General features: G+C 52.7%; 1 protein-coding gene across 5 annotated transcripts in view; it reads right to left on the minus strand.

The window, feature by feature from the left end:
- PLEKHA1 (pleckstrin homology domain containing A1) overlaps positions 1–14,116 on the minus strand; it is a 36,308-nt gene extending 22,192 nt beyond the window's left edge. For 4 of the 5 annotated variants that reach the window (XM_059661827.1, XM_059661829.1, XM_059661828.1 and 1 more), the window contains exons 1-2: positions 13,972–14,116; positions 3,713–3,873 (exon numbers count right to left, since the gene is read on the minus strand). In XM_059661827.1, the coding sequence (XP_059517810.1) occupies positions 3,713–3,853 (141 nt within the window). In that variant the 5' untranslated portion in view covers positions 3,854–3,873; positions 13,972–14,116. Of the gene's footprint in view, positions 1–3,712; positions 3,874–13,971 lie in introns of those variants that run through there. The other variant, XM_059661831.1, reaches the window with a different exon arrangement.
- Between the last annotated feature and the right edge of the window lie 4,362 nt (positions 14,117–18,478).

The following is an 18,478-nucleotide window of genomic DNA, read 5'->3' on the forward strand; positions in this document are numbered from 1 at the left end:
CAAGAATTTGAAACCATTAAAGAAAGCGTGTGAGCAGTTCTGTGATCAAAACTGTGCTTTAATTACTACATCCTGCAAAATAATAAATCAGATCTACAGGTAAGAAAACCAGACAAAGGAAGCTGGAGAGAAATATATAAAAGACTGATCGAATATTTCAAAAGGAAAATTAAAACAATCTTGATTTTTAAAGTGTCCTCCACTGCAGATTAAGCAAGATCTCCTTTTTAATGGTCTCTATCATCATGGGCATTAAAGAGCCTCTGGGCTTGCTCTCAGGCGTGAGCAGGAAGTGATTTCTCAGGCCTCTCACGCTCACTGGGAAGCTAACTGCATGGGAGCTGCAACACCTCCAAGACCAGCTTCCCAGACATGAGCTTGTTGTTGCGTACAGGGATGGTCTTTTCTCAACTTTCACTCCCATGTCACGTAAAACTGCATTACGTTCTGCTTTAAACTGTATGCAATGGACAGGCTTCCAAATATGAACCACAAATAAATATGGACATAAAATTATAATTTTTAGTGTGTAACTTTAAGTGGTTATGTTCTTATACAAAATGGTTTACATTTACAGGGTTTTGTCTGATTGCTTTTGAAATTTGGGATAAGGGAATTAAGTGTTAAAATGTCGTCAGGCCCTCCTAATGACTACCAAGTGACTTTTTAAAAAATACGTTTTTATTGATTTCAGAGAGGAAGGGAGAGGGAGAGGGAGAGAGAGAAACATCAATGATGAGAGAGAACCATTGACTGACTGCCTCCTGCACACCCCGCTACTGAGGATCGAGCCCACAACCCAGGCATGTGCCCTTGACTGGATCAAACCCAGGACCCTTCAGTCCACAGGCCAACGCTCTATCCACTGCGCCAAACTGGTTAGGGCCAAAGTGACTTTTGTCAAACACTGCTACCTTCCCTTCAAAATCGATCACGTTCTGTCAGTCCTCCACACGCCTCTCACCTAACCAGATGGCGCAGCTCTCAGCCTGTGTGAGGAGGAGTGAGAAGCTCTTGGGGCTGCATGAAGCGGGGTCACCGATTGGCACAGCACAAGGAAACAGCAGCAGCTGGGAGGAGAGGCATGCGAGGCACCCAGCACCTATGGGCCGGCACGGCTGCGGCCAAGTTCAACGGGAAAAGCGTGGGTTTCAAAAGAGGTTGCTGGACGATGAACAAGAGATGATAATGGACATGACATTTAAGATAAAAAGCAAAGTAAGCCATTTGTTCTAGGCGTTCCTGCAGGCTTTTTGCCAAAATACTCTTTCAGGTTTCTCCGAATTCCCTTCCTATACAGCTACCCCGTTACTGTGTTCCCCGCCACTATCCCGCCCCCCACAAAGCAGGACGCCCCAGCTGACCCCTAAGAACATACTAGAATGGGTTGTTAAAGCAATGCCTAGTGATAAAGAAAACAAAAAGAGGAAAAATGGCCCCCTAAGAACAGGTGAGCCAAACTAATGTGCTTTCATTATGAGGGTCATGGTGGTCAGTATAACATGTTACTGCACTGTAGCCATAAGCAACTAGGTTGAATCATATGAAACTGCCATTTTAGTGCATGAAAATATTGGAGCATTGGCAACTTCATATGGTTCACTCTAATGTAACACTCTCAGCACATTGTACTAAAGTTTCATGAAAGATGTAAGTCTTTACTAATACATTTAAAAGTGACACAACGCTGGCACTGATGACTGATACGATGGTTGGCAGAACCAAGGCTGTGAAAGCCTCCCTTCAGCTGAAATGAAGAGATACATTTACTGAGAACGGAGTAAAAGGACAGGTTCTACATTCAAAAAAACCAATGTGTTAACTACACCACAGAAATCTGGTGTTCATGTGAAAAAGACCTGGCTGAGTGCAAACTTGAACATGCACCCTCGCTGTCTGTTCTCCGAGCACCGCCACCACCGCCCCCACCGCCCCGCCTCTGGGCCAGAATCGTCTGTGGCTCCAGGTCAGGTTCTCATGTCACCGCCTCCAGGAAGGCCTCCCTCCCTCTGCTGGCTGTAGCCACAGCCCTCCGCTCCATGCCAAGTTTGCTTCCCTCCCTGTAATAAACATGCCCTACTCTGTGCCTACGGTCTTTCAGCTCCGTGTCAGGGGCAAGTACTGATAACGGGAGGGGTTCTGAGGAGCAGAACCTGTGACAGATGAAGACTGAAAACCACCCAGGACTTTGACATAAAGCCCAGGAGAACCGCCTGTGAGTCAGCCGGGTCCTGTGGGGAGACGAGTGGCACCGCTCGCGGGGTGAGGAGGCCAGGCAGGGCCCCGGCGCGCGGCCCTGAGAAGGTGCCAGGGGACTTCCAGATGCTTCCACCCGGGCTGAGGAAAGGAGCTTGGGAGGGGCCTGTGCCACAGAAAAAGGCGGGGCCATAAAAGGGAGGAATCAGCTTCACGTTAAACAAAGTAAGGATGGGCTTCTGACTTGCGCTGCCCTGTCCTCCTGCCACTGCCTCTGGTCAGGTCAACACAGGTGTGACTCACATGGCTGCATAGCCAGGTCACCACCACCCAGGACAGCTGGCTACACCCAGAGGTGAGGCGGTCAACCTGGGGGTCAGGAAGCTCTTAAGAATAAGGAGAGAAAAGACAGTTCTCGGCAAAAACAAGTCTCACCCACAGCCTGCGCTCCAGTATCATCGGAACGAAAGTACGAACTATCCTCCAAAGCCTGACAGGCCACGTGAGGACAAGGTCTGGACTTAACGGAGAGTCAAAGGGCAAAGGGAGGCTGAGTGGGGAGAAGACACAGGCATTGGATCATGGCTCACGGAACAAACGACAATGAAAGCCGCCTCGGACAGAACATGCACTTCTTAGCAAAATGCAGTCCAAACAACAGGAAGGAGAAGACCAGGGTGAATGGGTTTCTTGCATTAAGGAGGCTGAATTAATGCCAAGGCCCCTGACACTCAAATTCTGTATGCGCACAGACAAATGCATGAGCGTGTGCGCATGTGTCTCCTTGCGTCGGTGCAGCGACCCTCCTCCGGGCTGCTCTGCTGGCTGCGGGCTCCTCGCCTGCACCAGAAGCCCACTGACCAGAGCAGCTCGCAAGTTTGCTAGGGGCTCATCCCTTGCTCTGCACACGCTTCCTAGCAACATGCATCCCAATTAACAAAGAGTCTCAGAGAAGATAAAAGATGGCTCAGCTGGTGATCGCTAATCCAGGCCTCGTCTGCAGTTCACAACAGCTACCCTCGTGACTCACAAGACACCAACAAACAAAGTGGATTTCCACCATGAACGGCACTGCACCAGCTGACACTCCAGGTCTCACGCGACACGATGAAAGGCCTCCATCCGTGCACGAGTGTCAGTAGTTTGCGCAGCGTATTCCCAAAAGACAGTCTCCCCTGAGAGACAGCAGCTCACATCTAAAGCAGCGGTTGCCAACCCGTGGTCCGTGAGGTCCGAAAAGTTGGCGACCGCTAATCTAAAGGATCTTAAATTTTCTACCAGAGCTAGTGTTTCTCTCCCAGGGAGGAAAAGCATATGTGGTGCATACATTTTTATCAAATAAGCTTAGTTTCATCTTGTGAAATTCAAATAAGACAGCAGGCGCTGGGGGCAGGGCAGAGAGGATGTCCCAGTAGAAATAAATCCAAACATACTGTTTTGGAAGACAAATCCCAACATCATAGAATATCAAACACTGTAGCAATGAAAACTGGGGCATGCTTTGGATTTTACAAACCTGTGGGTTATCCATGTACCATACAAAACTATCTTCTCTGGTGTCCAGTATGAAGTACCTTCGAAGAAATTTACCACTGTTTTCATTTTCTTCGATGTCGAGAAAACCACAAATGCGATTCTGACGATCCACATAAGGCATTTCTGGGCTGGAACATTACACTGTAAGACAAAAGCACCAGGGTGAGTATTTCCCAGTGGACTTGGAGGACAACGTGTGCTACGGGATGATTTGTTCAACCCACTTCCAACAGCAGGTGGGCGCGGTCAAGAAGAACACATACAAAGCCTGGGCAGGAGTCCCTTTAAAATCAGGGAGTGTGAGTGGTTACCAAGGGCAACGGCTCACACTGATGAGGACGGAGGAGGCTATGCCCCTCCCTTGAATAATGTACTTACTTTCCCCTAAACAAACCCAAGTGGACCCCAGAATCAGCTGCCCAAACTTCCATTCCTCACAAATCAAGAGCGCCTACCTTTCAGACTGCTCCAGAGTATTTTCAAATACACAAAACAATAGTAGCTAACTTCCACTGCCATTACTGTATGCTAGGCTCTCGATTCTTTCCCATGCACTTTCTCATTTAATCCTCAAAATGACTCCGGGTAGCACCATCTTTCCCATTTCAGACAAGAAACTTAACACTGAGGAGGGAAGAGACTTTCCAAGACGAGAGAACTAGTAGGAAACAGATCAAAACAGGACCCAGATCCTTGGACTCTGCAGCTTGTATTTAATCTCGACACCACCCCGTCTCTCCAAAACCTTCTCAACTCTTAAAACTAAAATGAGCCAAAACAAAGCCAGTGACCATCATGAAGAGAGAAGTAGGCACTCCGCGCCTCCTGATGGGACGCTCCATCACCACTGAGGTGAACCTACTGTCACCACAGAAGCTGTTACCTGGACCTTCCAGCAGGTCTCTAGACCCCCTGTTCCAACTGCCGATCGACAGAAATACAGGCACAGAGGAAGCCAACGGCCGGGACAGAGCGATTCAATCACCAAGCCACACGGGGAGAGACCAGGACAAAGAGCCCCGTTTCTCCAGCAAAACTATGTCGACAGGGACCGGAGGAGAGAGGCTGCAGACTGAAGGAGACGTCGGAGACACAGCGCACCGTGGTCTGAAGTGCTGACGTTGTTACTGTACGGACTGACGTTAAAACCAGGACTTGGGTTAAAAACAGTGTTGACGGTCATTTTCTCTAGGAACGAGCGGGCGAGGGTTCCCTCCTGCTGTGCCTGGCGCCTGTGTACCCAGCACTCTCTCGGCAGCGGAATGGATTTATCTAACTGGCTCTTCGTTTACAGGCTCAAGGAAGGTTTAACTCAGTGAGAACTCCGTCAGGACGAACAGACTTACACTACTTGATTTCAAGATTTGCAATAAAGCCACAGCAATAAAGACAGGGTAGGGCTGGTGAAGAGATAGCTCTACCAAATCAATAAAACAGAAGAGCACCCAGAAACAGAACCACTCCTACGCTGTCAACTGATTTTCAACAAAGATGCCAAGGCAGTTCCATGGGGGAAGGACGGTCTTTCCACGAATGGCGCTGAAAGGATCCGCCCTCCGTGTGGAAGGAAATGAGCTCGCAATGGGTCAGGGCTCTCACGTAAAGGCTGTAGCAGGAACGCTTCTAAGAAACACCCAGGAGCAAGTCTTCAGGGCCCCGTGTGGTAGCCAGACTCCTCTGATAATATGCGGGAACCTGGGCCAGGTAATGGTTAATATACTGGACTTAGTTCAAATTAAGAACTTCTCTTTGAAGGAAACCATTAAGAAATCAAAAGGAAAAGGAAGAAAGATAAATAAATAAGTAAATAAATAAGAAATCCAAAGACAAGACACAGATGGGAGAAAATATTCAGTACACTCATATCAAATAACCGATATCCAAGAACAGGCAAAGAATTATTATAATTCAATAATAAGACAACCAACAAAATAGAAAAATGGGCAAAAAATATGAAGACAAGCCAACAAAGAAATCTATACATATGGTAAATAAGCACATTAATCAGGAAGGATTGCAAAGAAACACCATAAGATGCCACTACATACCTACTAGAATGGCTAAAACAAACAAAAAAACCCTAAAGACAAACAAAAAACCTGGCAATGCCAAATGCTGACAAGCATGAACAAATGAACACTCTCGCATACACTGATGTACAGGGCACGTGTACAGGGGACGTGGAAGCAGCTCTCCCCCGGGACAGGTCCCCTGGAGCCCTGGGCCAGGGGTCCCTCCTGCCAGGGCAGTGCTGCTCCACCTGTGGCCGGGCTATTGAGAACACACACAGTCTTTTCTACCTTCCACTGCTTCTCCCTGTGATTTGTAGGATGTCCTTCCGCTCGCTCCCTCCTCAGACATCATGGGCGAACGATAGCTTTGCGACATGGACAGCCGTTAAAAGCTCCAGTTCCACCTATTCCAGTTTAAGCCTTCAGTCTCCTCTGCAGTATTAAGCTGTTCTCCCTCTCTGACCCCAGGGCTGGGCCACTTGCTGCAGGAAGCCCTTCGACAGGGCGGGGTGGTGGTGCGCCCTGGGGTAGGGCCTTCTCAGCCCCCTTCTGGGATCTCTGGGATGGGGACTGGTCAGAAGCAGCAGTGCAAGGACAGCGTTTCTGACCTGGGAGTATTAAAGCTCTTTGGCCTGGTCGTGGTGGCTCCGTGACTGAGCGCCGACCTATGAACCAGGTCACAGTTCGATTCCCAGTCAGGGCACATGCCTGGGTTGCGGTCTTGATCCCCAGTAGGGGGTATGCAGGAGGCAGAGATCAATGATTCTCATCGATGTTTCTCTCTCCCTCTCCCTTCCTCTCTGAAATCAATAAAATTATATTTTAAAAAATAAAGCTCTTAACAGTGGCAGCCAGGGTCCTCTGACGGGAGTTCACATGGGCCTTTGGTGGGACTGTCCAGGGAGAGCCCTGGCCCAGCGTCCCGGGCCTGACACTGCTGTCCGCACTCCCCTCCCGGGCCTGTCCCCTCTGTCCTCCCAGCTCCTGGGGGTGCGTGGCTGAGGTGGGCTGGGGACATTTTCTTGTGCGGCCAGATTTTGTTCATACCAGCAAGATGGCCCCAGTCGGGTGCCTCCTGCAGTTTCCACGTAACCCGCCGAAACACACTTCCTTGTGACGCCCAACGGTGGCCTGCAGGTGCCCACATCGGCCCCCTTCCTGGCCCCGCCTTTCTACGCAGGCTCCCCTGGTAGCCCTTCTCCCCCCGGTGAATGATGATGCTCTTGGGTGTCCCCTGCCCGTTCAGGGTGAGCACCCCTCCACTCCCTGTGCTCTCCCCGAAGACTCGGAGGACTTCTCAGTGCCTCCTCTGTCTGTCAGCTGCGTGTATGGTGTGGGACGATGGTGAGGCGTTGGTCAGGGTGCTGGAGCCCCGAGGTCTGCGGGGGTGTCCGTGTGGGCTCCCCAGAGGTTTGATCCCGACGTCCATACACGCTCAGCTGTGTGTTTGTCAGCAGTTTGGGGAGAATAAGGATGGTCTCACCCAACATCTAGTTAACACAACAGCAGGGTCCTGAGGGTCTCACCAGGTCTCACTCTGCAGAACTTCTTTCCTTTCTTTTTCTTTTCTGTCTCTGACTTTCGTTTTCATTTCTTGGTTTACTTCCTGGTTCCTGACTGAAGTATTAACTACGACTTTTGTTAATTTATCACTAATTGTATTATCTAATCATATGTTAGAGCATAAGCAATGCTGAAGGATAAATATTGGGGAGGTTTTAATCATGTAATTTTATCTATTCTTCCCTCATACCAACTTAACTAAAAATGACAGAAATCCAGTGAAATAGTGTCTGAACCTTTTTCCTTCGTCTAAACAAACCAGTCAGGTAAGTCTGCTGAATGATTTCTTGTCTGATGAGGAAGATGCACGTTTGTATTTGGAAAATTAAACATTCAGATTAGTTGCAGTAATTATGGGTTTCTTAATACTTCATTCAACAAATTGTTACTGAGTGCCTTCCGTGTACCAGCAGCTGTTTTAGGCATTAGAAAAGCAGCAGTAAACAGAAAAGCAAATCCCTGCTCTCCTGGAGCCTGAATTCCCAGCAGAGAAACAAACAGGTCAGTAAGTAAGGAATTACCCTTAAAGGCACCCCCTCCCTCCACCCTCCACCTGCTGAGCTCCCTCTACCTCCGGAGTCCCCCAGGGCCAGCTGAGGCTTGCACTGCCAGCAGTGGCTGCAGCAGAGGTGTGATGGGGCGTCGCCTTCCCCTGATCGCAGGGTTGCCTCCTGTCCCTGAGGGCTCCCGGACTGTGAGAGGGGGCAGGCCAGGCTGAGGGACCCCCCTCCAGTGCATGAATTTTCATGCACCGGGCCTCTAGTAACTTTATAAGAATCTGCCAAACTGTATTCCCATGTTGCTGTATCATTTTGCATTCCCACCTCAGTGCCCGTGGCCGTCCTTTCTTGGGAAGAGGGCCCGCGGAATCCGGAGCCCAGGCTCCATGGTCCCCCTCACCAAGTCTAAGCCACATAAAGGGGTACAACCACAACTGCTGGAGGGCACAGCTACCAGACTGACGCGGCAGATAAGGATACCTCGTAGGAAAAAATACTCAAGACTCGCAGACTTATTCACATATTTAAGAAGATCCTAAATGACTGATTTTCTTTTACATTCAACAGAAATTCCAGCTCAGAAAAGCTTGTGCTATAAAACCCCCCAAACACTCTCTTCCTGATCCAAGCGCTGCGTCCAATCCAAAGGCTCACCAAATACACAGCAGGCGTGTTTGCGGAAATATCGTCCAGGAATCACAAGATCATCCAGTCTCATCACACGGAGCTACTAGGACAAGTATTACCTAGCGCTCAAAGGCTTAACATCACTCATTAAGCATAACAGAGTCCTGTGGCTGGAACAACTATCAACAGGAATGCTGAGTTTTAAAAACGTCCCGTTTTTTATGTTCCTAAAAATAATGAAGCATTATAGAAAAGCATCTAAGCTACCAACGTATCTGCCTGAAGAATCTGCTTCTGATACTACAATTTCCAAATGTGTGTCCTTACAAATGGTCAAAAGAATTAAAACTCACTGTAATATTTACCTCCTACCGAAGTCACTGTATTGTCTCACTGGAGACCTGAATGAGAGGAGGCACCCTGAGAGGTGACAGCGAATTCTCACATTCCCAAGAGTAAAGGCTCAGCAGGGGAACTGGTGCTGGGGGTGACCTCCGCTCACAGCTGAGGCAGTGACTGCTCCAACACCTGAACGTTTCTATCAGTAAAACAGAGCAGGAGTAACTACGGTCACATCTGAATAATTACTACATTCTATTCAGAAAACCATCTATCTTCCCCATTCTTTGTTGTTGTTGCTAACCCTCACCCTAGGGTATTTTTTCCATTGGTTTTTTTAGAGAGAGTAAATGAGGGTGAGAGGGAGGGAGAGGAAGAAAGGAGGAGAGAGGAGGAGGGAAGGCGGGAGAGAGTGAGAGAGGAACATGTGAGAGAGACACAATGATTGGTTGCCTCCTGCACAGGCCCCTATAGGGGTTTGGGATCGAACCTGCAACCACAAGGGTACCTGCCCTTGACCAGGAATCAAACCTGTGACCCTCTGGTGTGTGGGCCATAGCTCTAACTCAGCAACACCGATCAGGGCCTTTCCCATTCTTAAATGACAGAGGTATTTAAATAAGAACAAAAATTAATGCCTGACCAGCGTGGCTCAGTGGTTGAGCATCAACACATGAACCAGGATAGCGATGGCGAACCTATGACACGCGTGTCAGAGGTGATACGCGCACTCATTTTTTTGGTTGATTTTTCTTTGTTAAATGGCATTTAAATATATAAAATAAATATCAAAAATATAAATCTTTGTTTTACTGTGGTTGCAAATATCAAAAAATTTCTATATGTGACACGGCACCAGAGTTAAGTTAGGGTTTTTCAAAATGCTGACACGCCGAGCTCAAAAGGTTCACCATCACTGAACTAGGAGGTCACTGGTACAATTCCTGGTCAGGGCACATGCCCAGGTTGCCAGTTCAATCCCCAGTGGGGGGCGTGCAGGAGGCAGCTGATCCATGATTCTCTCTCATCAATTATGTTTCTCTCTCTCTCCCTCTCCCTTCCTGATATCAATAAAAATACATTTTTTAAAAAGATAGTAACTATTTAACATCAAGCAATATTTCAATGGCAAAGTCTGACTTAAATTGTTCTAATAAATGAGTTCATAGACTTCATTCTGGGCTACAGAGTACCATGGAGTCAAAATAACTGGTTTTTGCAGGGTGACTGACTATAAGAACTTTCAGGCTTAAAAGTCGTTTTTTTAAAGCTGCACTAAATGTTTCTGGAGAAAAGCCCCGATGAAGAAATGAAATGGCTGCGTCCTTCCCAGCACTTTCTCAGGAGTCTCCCATACACCATATCCTACACGTTAACAATGAGTTACCCAGTTACTTCCCAAACAAAGCCCCCGCATTCTTCCCGTCCTTCCACGCTTCTAAACAGGGCCTTCCGCTCGGCCCCGCGGCTTCCGAGCAATTGTGCACTCTTCCTGCTGTGCCAATGGTGTGCTTTCTTCCTGCTGTGCCAATGGTGCACTTTTATCCAGCTGTGCCAATGGTGCACTTTTCTCCAGCTGTGCCAATGGTGCACTTTTCTCCTGCTGTGCCAATGGTGTACTTTCTTCCTGCTGTGCCAATGGTGTACTTTCTTCCTGCTGTGCCAATGGTGCACTTTTCTCCTGCTGTGCCAATGGTGCACTTTTCTCCTGCTGTGCCAATGGTGCACTTTTCTCCTGCTGTGCCAATGGTGTACTTTCTTCCTGCTGTGGCAATGGTGCACTTTTCTCCAGCTGTGCCAATGGTGTACTTTCTTCCTGCTGTGGCAATGGTGCACTTTTCTCCAGCTGTGCCAATGGTGCACTTTTCTCCAGCTGTGGCAATGGTGCACTTTTCTCCTGCTGTGCCAATGGTGCACTTTTATCCAGCTGTGCCAATGGTACACTTTTCTCCTGCTGTGCCAATGGTGCACTTTTCTCCAGCTGTGCCAATGGTGCACTTTTCTCCAGCTGTGCCAATGGTGCACTTTTCTCCAGCTGTGCCAATGGTGCACTTTTCTCCAGCTGTGCCAATGGTGCACTTTTCTCCTGCTGTGCCAATGGTATACTTCCTTCCTGCTGTGCCAATGGTGTACTTTCTTCCTGCTGTGCCAATGGTGCACTTTTCTCCTGCTGTGCCAATGGTGCACTTTTCTCCTGCTGTGCCAATGGTGCACTTTTCTCCTGCTGTGCCAATGGTGTACTTTCTTCCTGCTGTGGCAATGGTGCACTTTTCTCCAGCTGTGCCAATGGTGTACTTTCTTCCTGCTGTGGCAATGGTGCACTTTTCTCCAGCTGTGCCAATGGTGTACTTTCTTCCTGCTGTGGCAATGGTGCACTTTTCTCCTGCTGTGCCAATGGTGCACTTTTATCCAGCTGTGCCAATGGTGCACTTTTCTCCAGCTGTGCCAATGGTACACTTTCTTCCTGCTGTGCCAATGGTGCACTTTTCTCCTGCTGTGCCAATGGTGCACTTTTATCCAGCTGTGCCAATGGTGCACTTTTCTCCAGCTGTGCCAATGGTACACTTTTCTCCAGCTGTGCCAATGGTACACTTTCTTCCTGCTGTGCCAATGGTGCACTTTTCTCCTGCTGTGCCAATGGTGCACTTTTATCCAGCTGTGCCAATGGTGCACTTTTCTCCAGCTGTGCCAATGGTACACTTTCTTCCTGCTGTGCCAATGGTGCACTTTTCTCCTGCTGTGCCAATGGTGCACTTTTATCCAGCTGTGCCAATGGTGCACTTTTCTCCAGCTGTGCCAATGGTGCACTTTCTTCCTGCTGTGCCAATGGTGCACTTTTATCCAGCTGTGCCAATGGTGTACTTTCTTCCTGCTGTGTCAATGGTGTGCTTTCTTCCTGCTGTGCCAATGGTACGCTTTCTTCCTGCTGTGCCAATGGTGTACTTTCTTCCTGCTGTGCCAATGGTGTGCTTTCTTCCTGCTGTGCCAATGGTGTACTTTCTTCCTGCTGTGCCAATGGTGTACTTTCTTCCTGCTGTGTCAATGGTGCGCTTTCTTCCTGCTGTGCAAATGGTGCACTTTCTTCCTGCTGTGCCAATGGTACACTTTCTTCCTGCTGTGCCAATGGTGTACTTTCTTCCTGCTGTGCCAATGGTGCACTTTTCTCCAGCTGTGCCAATGGTGCACTTTTCTCCAGCTGTGCCAATGGTGCACTTTCTCCAGCTGTGCCAATGGTGCACTTTTATCCAGCTGTGCCAATGGTGCACTTTTCTCCTGCTGTGCCAATGGTGCACTTTTCTCCAGCTGTGCCAATGGTGCACTTTTCTCCAGCTGTGCCAATGATGTACTTTCTTCCTGCTGTGTCAATGGTGCACTTTCTTCCTGCTGTGTCAATGGTGCGCTTTCTTCCTGCTGTGCAAATGGTGCACTTTCTTCCTGCTGTGCCAATGGTACACTTTCTTCCTGCTGTGCCAATGGTGTACTTTCTTCCTGCTGTGCCAATGGTGCACTTTTCTCCAGCTGTGCCAATGGTGCACTTTTCTCCAGCTGTGCCAATGGTGCACTTTTCTCCAGCTGTGCCAATGGTGCACTTTTCTCCAGCTGTGCCAATGGTGCACTTTTCTCCAGCTGTGCCAATGGTGCACTTTTCTCCAGCTGTGCCAATGGTGCACTTTCTTCCTGCTGTGCCAATGGTACACTTTTCTCCTGCTGTGCCAATGGTGTACTTTCTTCCTGCTGTGCCAATGGTGCACTTTTCTCCAGCTGTGCCAATGGTACACTTTTCTCCTGCTGTGCCAATGGTGCACTTTTCTCCAGCTGTGCCAATGGTGCACTTTTCTCCTGCTGTGCCAATGGTGCACTTTTCTCCAGCTGTGCCAATGATGCACTTTTCCTGCTGCTCCGTGTCTCCCGCGACAGTCACCTCTGCACCAGCTTACCCCTCCGCCTGGCTTAACACGGGAGAGCGAGGCCACAACCTGCTCCTTCCCCCGAAGCACCACAAAAACACAATCTTATAATAAGCAAGATATGTATCCCATCCTGACCTCAGAAAGCCACTAAAAAGGACCAATCCAGCCTCCTCCCGACGCAGGTCACTCCCGAGAGGAGCCTGCAGGGACCCGGGTGGACAGCGCCACAAGGAAGGAACTGTTCACCCCCTGGGCTCGCTTCACGCACCTGCATCTGACCTGTGACCCCGTGGGGAGACCTGGCCCGGAGAGGGAGGGTCACACAGCCCCGCGGGGACACGGTGCCGGCGCCTGGGAACACGGACACCTGCGTCTGCGATGTGCGGCCGCTCCGGTCGGAGAAATCGCACCCTCTCCTCTCGGGATAACAACTCCAGTCCTTCGGGTGGAAGGAAACTCGGGTTTCACAAAACGACCTTTTCACATTTTTCCGGGATCGCAGAAAGCTCGCCCCGCTGCGCTGCAAAGTGCGTCCAGGGCGTGAGCGCGCACCCGGAGTGCGCCGAGGGCGGGGACATGGGTCTGCGCCCCAGGCGGCGGTGAACCTGCGGGCATCCCCCTCCCCCCGTCCGTCCGCCCCCCGCGGGAAACAGGCGCCTTAGGAAACGACCCCGCGGGCGGCGGCCTCCCGACCCGCCATCCAGGAAGCAGCGGGGTCCGGCCGGAGGGAGCGGAAGGCAGGCCACCTGCGCGCCCGCTGCCCCCGCCGCGCGGCTCGGGCGGAGCCCCCTCGAACCCTGAGCCACAGGACCCCCCCGACGGCGCCCCAGGAGGGTCCGCGGCCGAGCCTCCACCCGCCCGCGCCCCCACCCGGCGCCTTCCGCCCCCGCGCGACCGGGCGGCCCGCCCATGGCCGCCGCCACCTGAGCTCAGGTGCGAAGGTGACGCGCTCAGCCCGCGCGGCTCCGGGCGCAGGGCGCAGGGCGCGGCCCAGGGAAGCTTCGCCCTCGGGCGCGGACCCGCCGCCCGGAGGGGGCCCGCGGCGGCGGCCGGAGGGGGAGGCGCGGCCGCACCCGGTGGCGGAGCCGGGGGCGCTGGTCGCCCCGAGGCCTCCCGCCTTCGCCGCCCGGACATCGGAGACCAGCCCGACCCGGAGGCGCCGCGGGGAGGGTCCCGCCCCTCCCGCCCCTCCCGCCCGGCCGGTCCCGGCGCAGGTGAGCGCCCGCGGCCTCGCCCAGGTGCGGGGCGAGCCCGGAGCCCGCCGCCCGCCGCCCGCCCCGCACTCACCAGCGCCGCCGGCCCCTCGGCGGACCGCGGCCGCCTCCTGCTCCCTCCGCCGGCGCGGCGCTCCCGGGCCCCGCCTCGCCCCCGCCCGGCACGCCGCGCTCCTCACGCCGAGCTCTCCGCGGCCTCCGCCCGGAGCCCCTCGCCGCCGCGGCCGCGCTCCCACCGGCGCCGACTGCCCGAGCGGTGTCCACGACGGCCCCTGCGCACTGCGCACGCGCGCCGCGCCGCCGCGGCCCCCAGACGGCGGCCGAGATTCCCGAGCGGGCACTCCCAGGCCGCGAGACTACAATTCCCGGCAGGCCCCGCGCGGCTCGGCGAGCCGGGTATCCGGTGTCTGCCTGGTTCCCGGGGAGGAGGCTTCGGGCAGGTCGGGGCGGGTCGCGCGCAGAGCTCTGGGCCCCTGGGCGGCGGAGCATCCTGGGATTCGTAGTTTTCGACAACAAGGGGCTCGGCTCGGGGGCGGGGCTCGGGATTCTCTGATTGCATCGCCTGGAATAGAGCTTCGCGGCACCGGGATCTCTAAAGACAGGCTTCGTTCCTTTGCAGATAAGCTGTTTGCCAGCTGCCCCATCGTCAGTGCAGGAAGCGCAGACTCACTGGCTGTGGCGTGACCCGCAGAACCACGCTTCTCAGCTCCCGCGCCAATTCTGCGCCCTAACCATTCCTACCTAGAACTGTAGCCCCACCTCCTACCCTAGGGACCCGAGCCTCAGAGACGCTTAAAGGGCCAGTTGAAAGTCTTTCAGGAAAGATGGAGCATAACCATGTCTTTTCATAAATACTTATTCATAGTTAGCATCTCTGTTGAGCACCTACTGTGTGCCAAGTCCCGTGATGGGCACGAGGCCCACATCTGAGAACGAGGCAGGCTCTCCTTCAGGCCTTCATGGAGCCTGCAGTCTGTAAGGGGAGCGAGTCCTTAAGACAATGATAGATGTTAGGGCCATGCAGTAACTGGGCAGTTAGAGAGTGGGGGAGGAGGGGCTCTGTATGGGGGTGGTCAGCGAAGGCTCTCCGAGGAACTGATATTTGAGCTGGAACCTGAAAAGTGAGAATTATTCAGACATGCCAGGGGCTGGGAGAGCATTGCTTGCCATGCCTTTCACAGTGCACGGCACCACCGGGCTCTCGGGCCCTGTTTGCTGTGTCCTCCTTCCTTTCCTTCCGCTGCCCGGCCTTAGATCACATCCTTCCCTCTTCACATCTGTACCAGCTCTGTTCAGAACGTCCTTCCTAGAGGAAGATGTGCAGGAGACAGGTCCGTGCCCAGCAGGAGGACAAGCTGCACGGCCAGGACGGAAGGTGCAAGTTAAATGCCAATGAGCCTGCGGGCATGGCGGGAACTCCCACTAGTTAACCCCTCCCATCGTTGGGAACTCGGTGCAAAGTCTGGGCCCACCTGGCCAGCGTGGCTCGGTGGCTGAGCATCGGCCTGTGACCTGGAGGTCACGGTTCCATTCCCGGTCAGGGCAGATGCCCAGGTTGCAGGCTCGATCCCAGTAGGGGGCATGCAGGAGGCAGCCGATCCATGATTCTCTGTCATCATTGATGTCTCTCTCTCTCTCTCTCTCTCTCTCTCTCTCTCTCTCTCCCTTCCTCCCTCTCCCTCCGTCTCTGAAATCAATAGAAATATATATTTTTAAAAAATAAAAGTCTGGGCCCTCAGCCTGGCCTCCTGACTTGATTCTGTTCATGAGGCAGAAAATCGGATTTGGAGTGTCTTTATTAGGATCCTAAAGGAGCTTCGACTTTATCTCATCTGAACCAATGGGAAGTGGAAGACAGCCAAAGACTTACCTGCGGAGACTTACCTGTGTACCTCGCTGTACTGGCCCTTGGCGACCAGCTGCTCACCTTACAGCGTGTTCCGAGCCCCATGCACGGATGGCAGTGAAAACACCTCACAGGCTTCATGGAAGGCTCCGGTCCTGGCTTTTACAGACTTCCACCTTCCACACTCCCAAGACCACTGGTCCGTTTTCTTCCGGGAGACCCTGGTCGTGTGGCCCAGCAGACACCCGTCTTCTCCAGGCCTCGCGTCCTCACCTGCTCACCGGGTGAGGGTTTGGTTTCCCCACAGTCTGTGAACTGCCCAGAGCACGATTTCCTCTGGTCCACAGTGGCCTTGGGGGTTTTGTTTTGTTTTTTAATTAAATGCATTTTTATTGGTTTCAGGGAGGAAGGGAGAGGGGGAGAGAGAGAAACATCAACATGAGAGAGAATCATAGCTCGGCCGCCTCCTGCACGCCCCACACTGGGGATCCAGCCCACAACCCGGTCCTGTGCCCTGACCGGGAAACGAACCGTGACCTCCTGGTTCATAGGTCAACGCTCAACCACTGAGCCAGGCCAGCTGGGCTGGGCAGAGTTTGTTGCCGTCATTGTTGTTTTTAAAGGAATGTGTGGCTAACATTTAAAAGTAGGGAAATTGCACATAAAACCCAGATGTCACCTGCCTGATCCCTCTAAACATTTGAGCTTGCCTTTCCTAGCTAGAAGTTCTGGAAGGGGTCTCCAACTCAGGAATTCTAGAAGATTCTAGATGGGATATTTGGGACATACTTAAAATGGAAAAAAAAAAAAAAGAAAGAAAAATCCCTGGTTTTTCTGAAATTCAAATGCAATGTCTTGTGTTTGATCTGAAAACCCTCTTAGACAGTGGCTCTCAACCTTCCTAATGCTGCGACCCTTTAATACAGTTCCTCATGTTGTGGTGACCCCCAACCATAAAATTATTTTCGTTGCTACTCCATAACTGTAATGTTGCTACTGTAAACAATATGTAATTATATATGTGTTTTTCGATGGTCTTAGGCGACCCCTGTGAAAGGGTCGTTCGACCCCCAAAGGGGTTGCGACCCACAGGTTGAGAAACGCTGGTCTTAGAGATCAGCCCACAGGGGCGGAGGGTCTCTCACACCCTCGGGAATCTTAGTCCTCATCGGTCTTCTCCTTTGGCATTACTGACTGAGGGCTTTGAAATTCTTCCTTCGCTCGTATTGCCCAGCAGCCCCAAAGGTTGTTTGACATCGAGAGCCACGTGCATAGACAGCGAGGGAGCCAGAGATGGGACTCAGGCGAGGCTGCAGGGTTGGGGTTGGGGTTGGGGCTGGGGTTGGGTTGGGGTTGGGGTTGGGGTTGGGTTGGGGTTGGGGTTGGGGCTGGGGTTGGGTTGGGGTTGGGTTGGGGTTGGGTTGGGGTTGGGGTTGGGTTGGGGTTGGGGTTGGGGTTGGGGTTGGGTTGGGGTTGGGGTTGGGGTTGGGGTTGGGTTGGGGTTGGGGTTGGGTTGGGGTTGGGGTTGGGGTTGGGTTGGGGTTGGGTTGGTGTTGTGGTTGGGGTTGGGGTTGGGTTGGGGTTGGGGTTGGGTTGGAGTTGGGGTTGGGGTTGGGTTGGGGTTGGGGTTGGGGTTGGATTGGGGTTGGGGTTGGGTTGGGGTCGGGGTCGGGATCGGGGTCGGGGTTGGGGGTGGGATTGGGGTTGGGGTTGGGTTGGGGTTGGGGTCGGGGTCGGGGTCGGGGTCGGGGTTGGGGGTGGGATTGGGGTTGGGGTTGGGTTGGGGTTGGGGTTGGGGTGGGGTTGGGTTGGGGTTGGGGTTGGGGTTGGGTGGGGGTTGGGTTGGGGTTGGGTTGGGGTTGGGGTTGGGGTGGGGATGGGTTGGGGTTGGGGTTGGGGTTGGGTTGGGTGGGGGTTGGGTTGGGGTTGGGTTGGGGTTGGGGTCGGGGTCGGGGTCGGGGTTGGGGGTGGGATTGGGGTTGGGGTTGGGTTGGGGTTGGGTTGGGGTTGGGGTCGGGGTCGGGGTCGGGGTCGGGGGCTAGGGTTGGGGTTGGGGTCAGGGTCGGGGTCGGGGTTGGGGTTGCAGTGTAAGCAGGCCTGTTGACGGCCTCCCGGGAGGAGGACTTGGGACCGGCCAGTAAATGCAGCAACAAAACCTGACAGCCCTCTCCCGGCTTCTCCTCCTGCCTGGTTTGGACGGAGAGGGTCATTACGTAACTGCTTTCTTCAGTCTGTGGAATATTCCCTTGTTGAGATGACAGCCTGGGAGCCAACCAGGAACATCCGGGACCCACAGACAGTGTGAGGAATTCTGGAATGTTCCACGGAGACCGGTCCTCTGAAGAAATGGTGAGGAGTCTGAAGTCCAGAATCTGCCATTTACATTTTTTTATTCATTTATTTAAATATGTTTTTATTGATTTCAGAGAGGAAGGGAGAGAGAGAGAGAGAGAAACATCCATGATGAGAGAGAGTCACTGATTGGCTGCCTCCTGCACGCCCCACACTGGGGATCGAGCCGCAACTGTTGACCTCGTGGTCCTAGGCAGACCCTCAGCCACGGAGCCACGCCGGCCGGGCTGCCGCTTACCTCTACGCCGTCACTGCCGTCCCAGCGCCATGCCCCGCGCGTGTGAAGCATCTGAAGTTCACCCGGGAACACGCGCTGAGCCCCTGCCCCGTGCCGTGTGGAGAGGGCATGTGACTGGCCCAGAGCCACGCAGGAAGTCACTGC

Source organism: Myotis daubentonii, chromosome 13 (assembly GCF_963259705.1).
Source record: "Myotis daubentonii chromosome 13, mMyoDau2.1, whole genome shotgun sequence".
Classification (NCBI taxonomy): Eukaryota; Metazoa; Chordata; class Mammalia; order Chiroptera; family Vespertilionidae; genus Myotis; species Myotis daubentonii.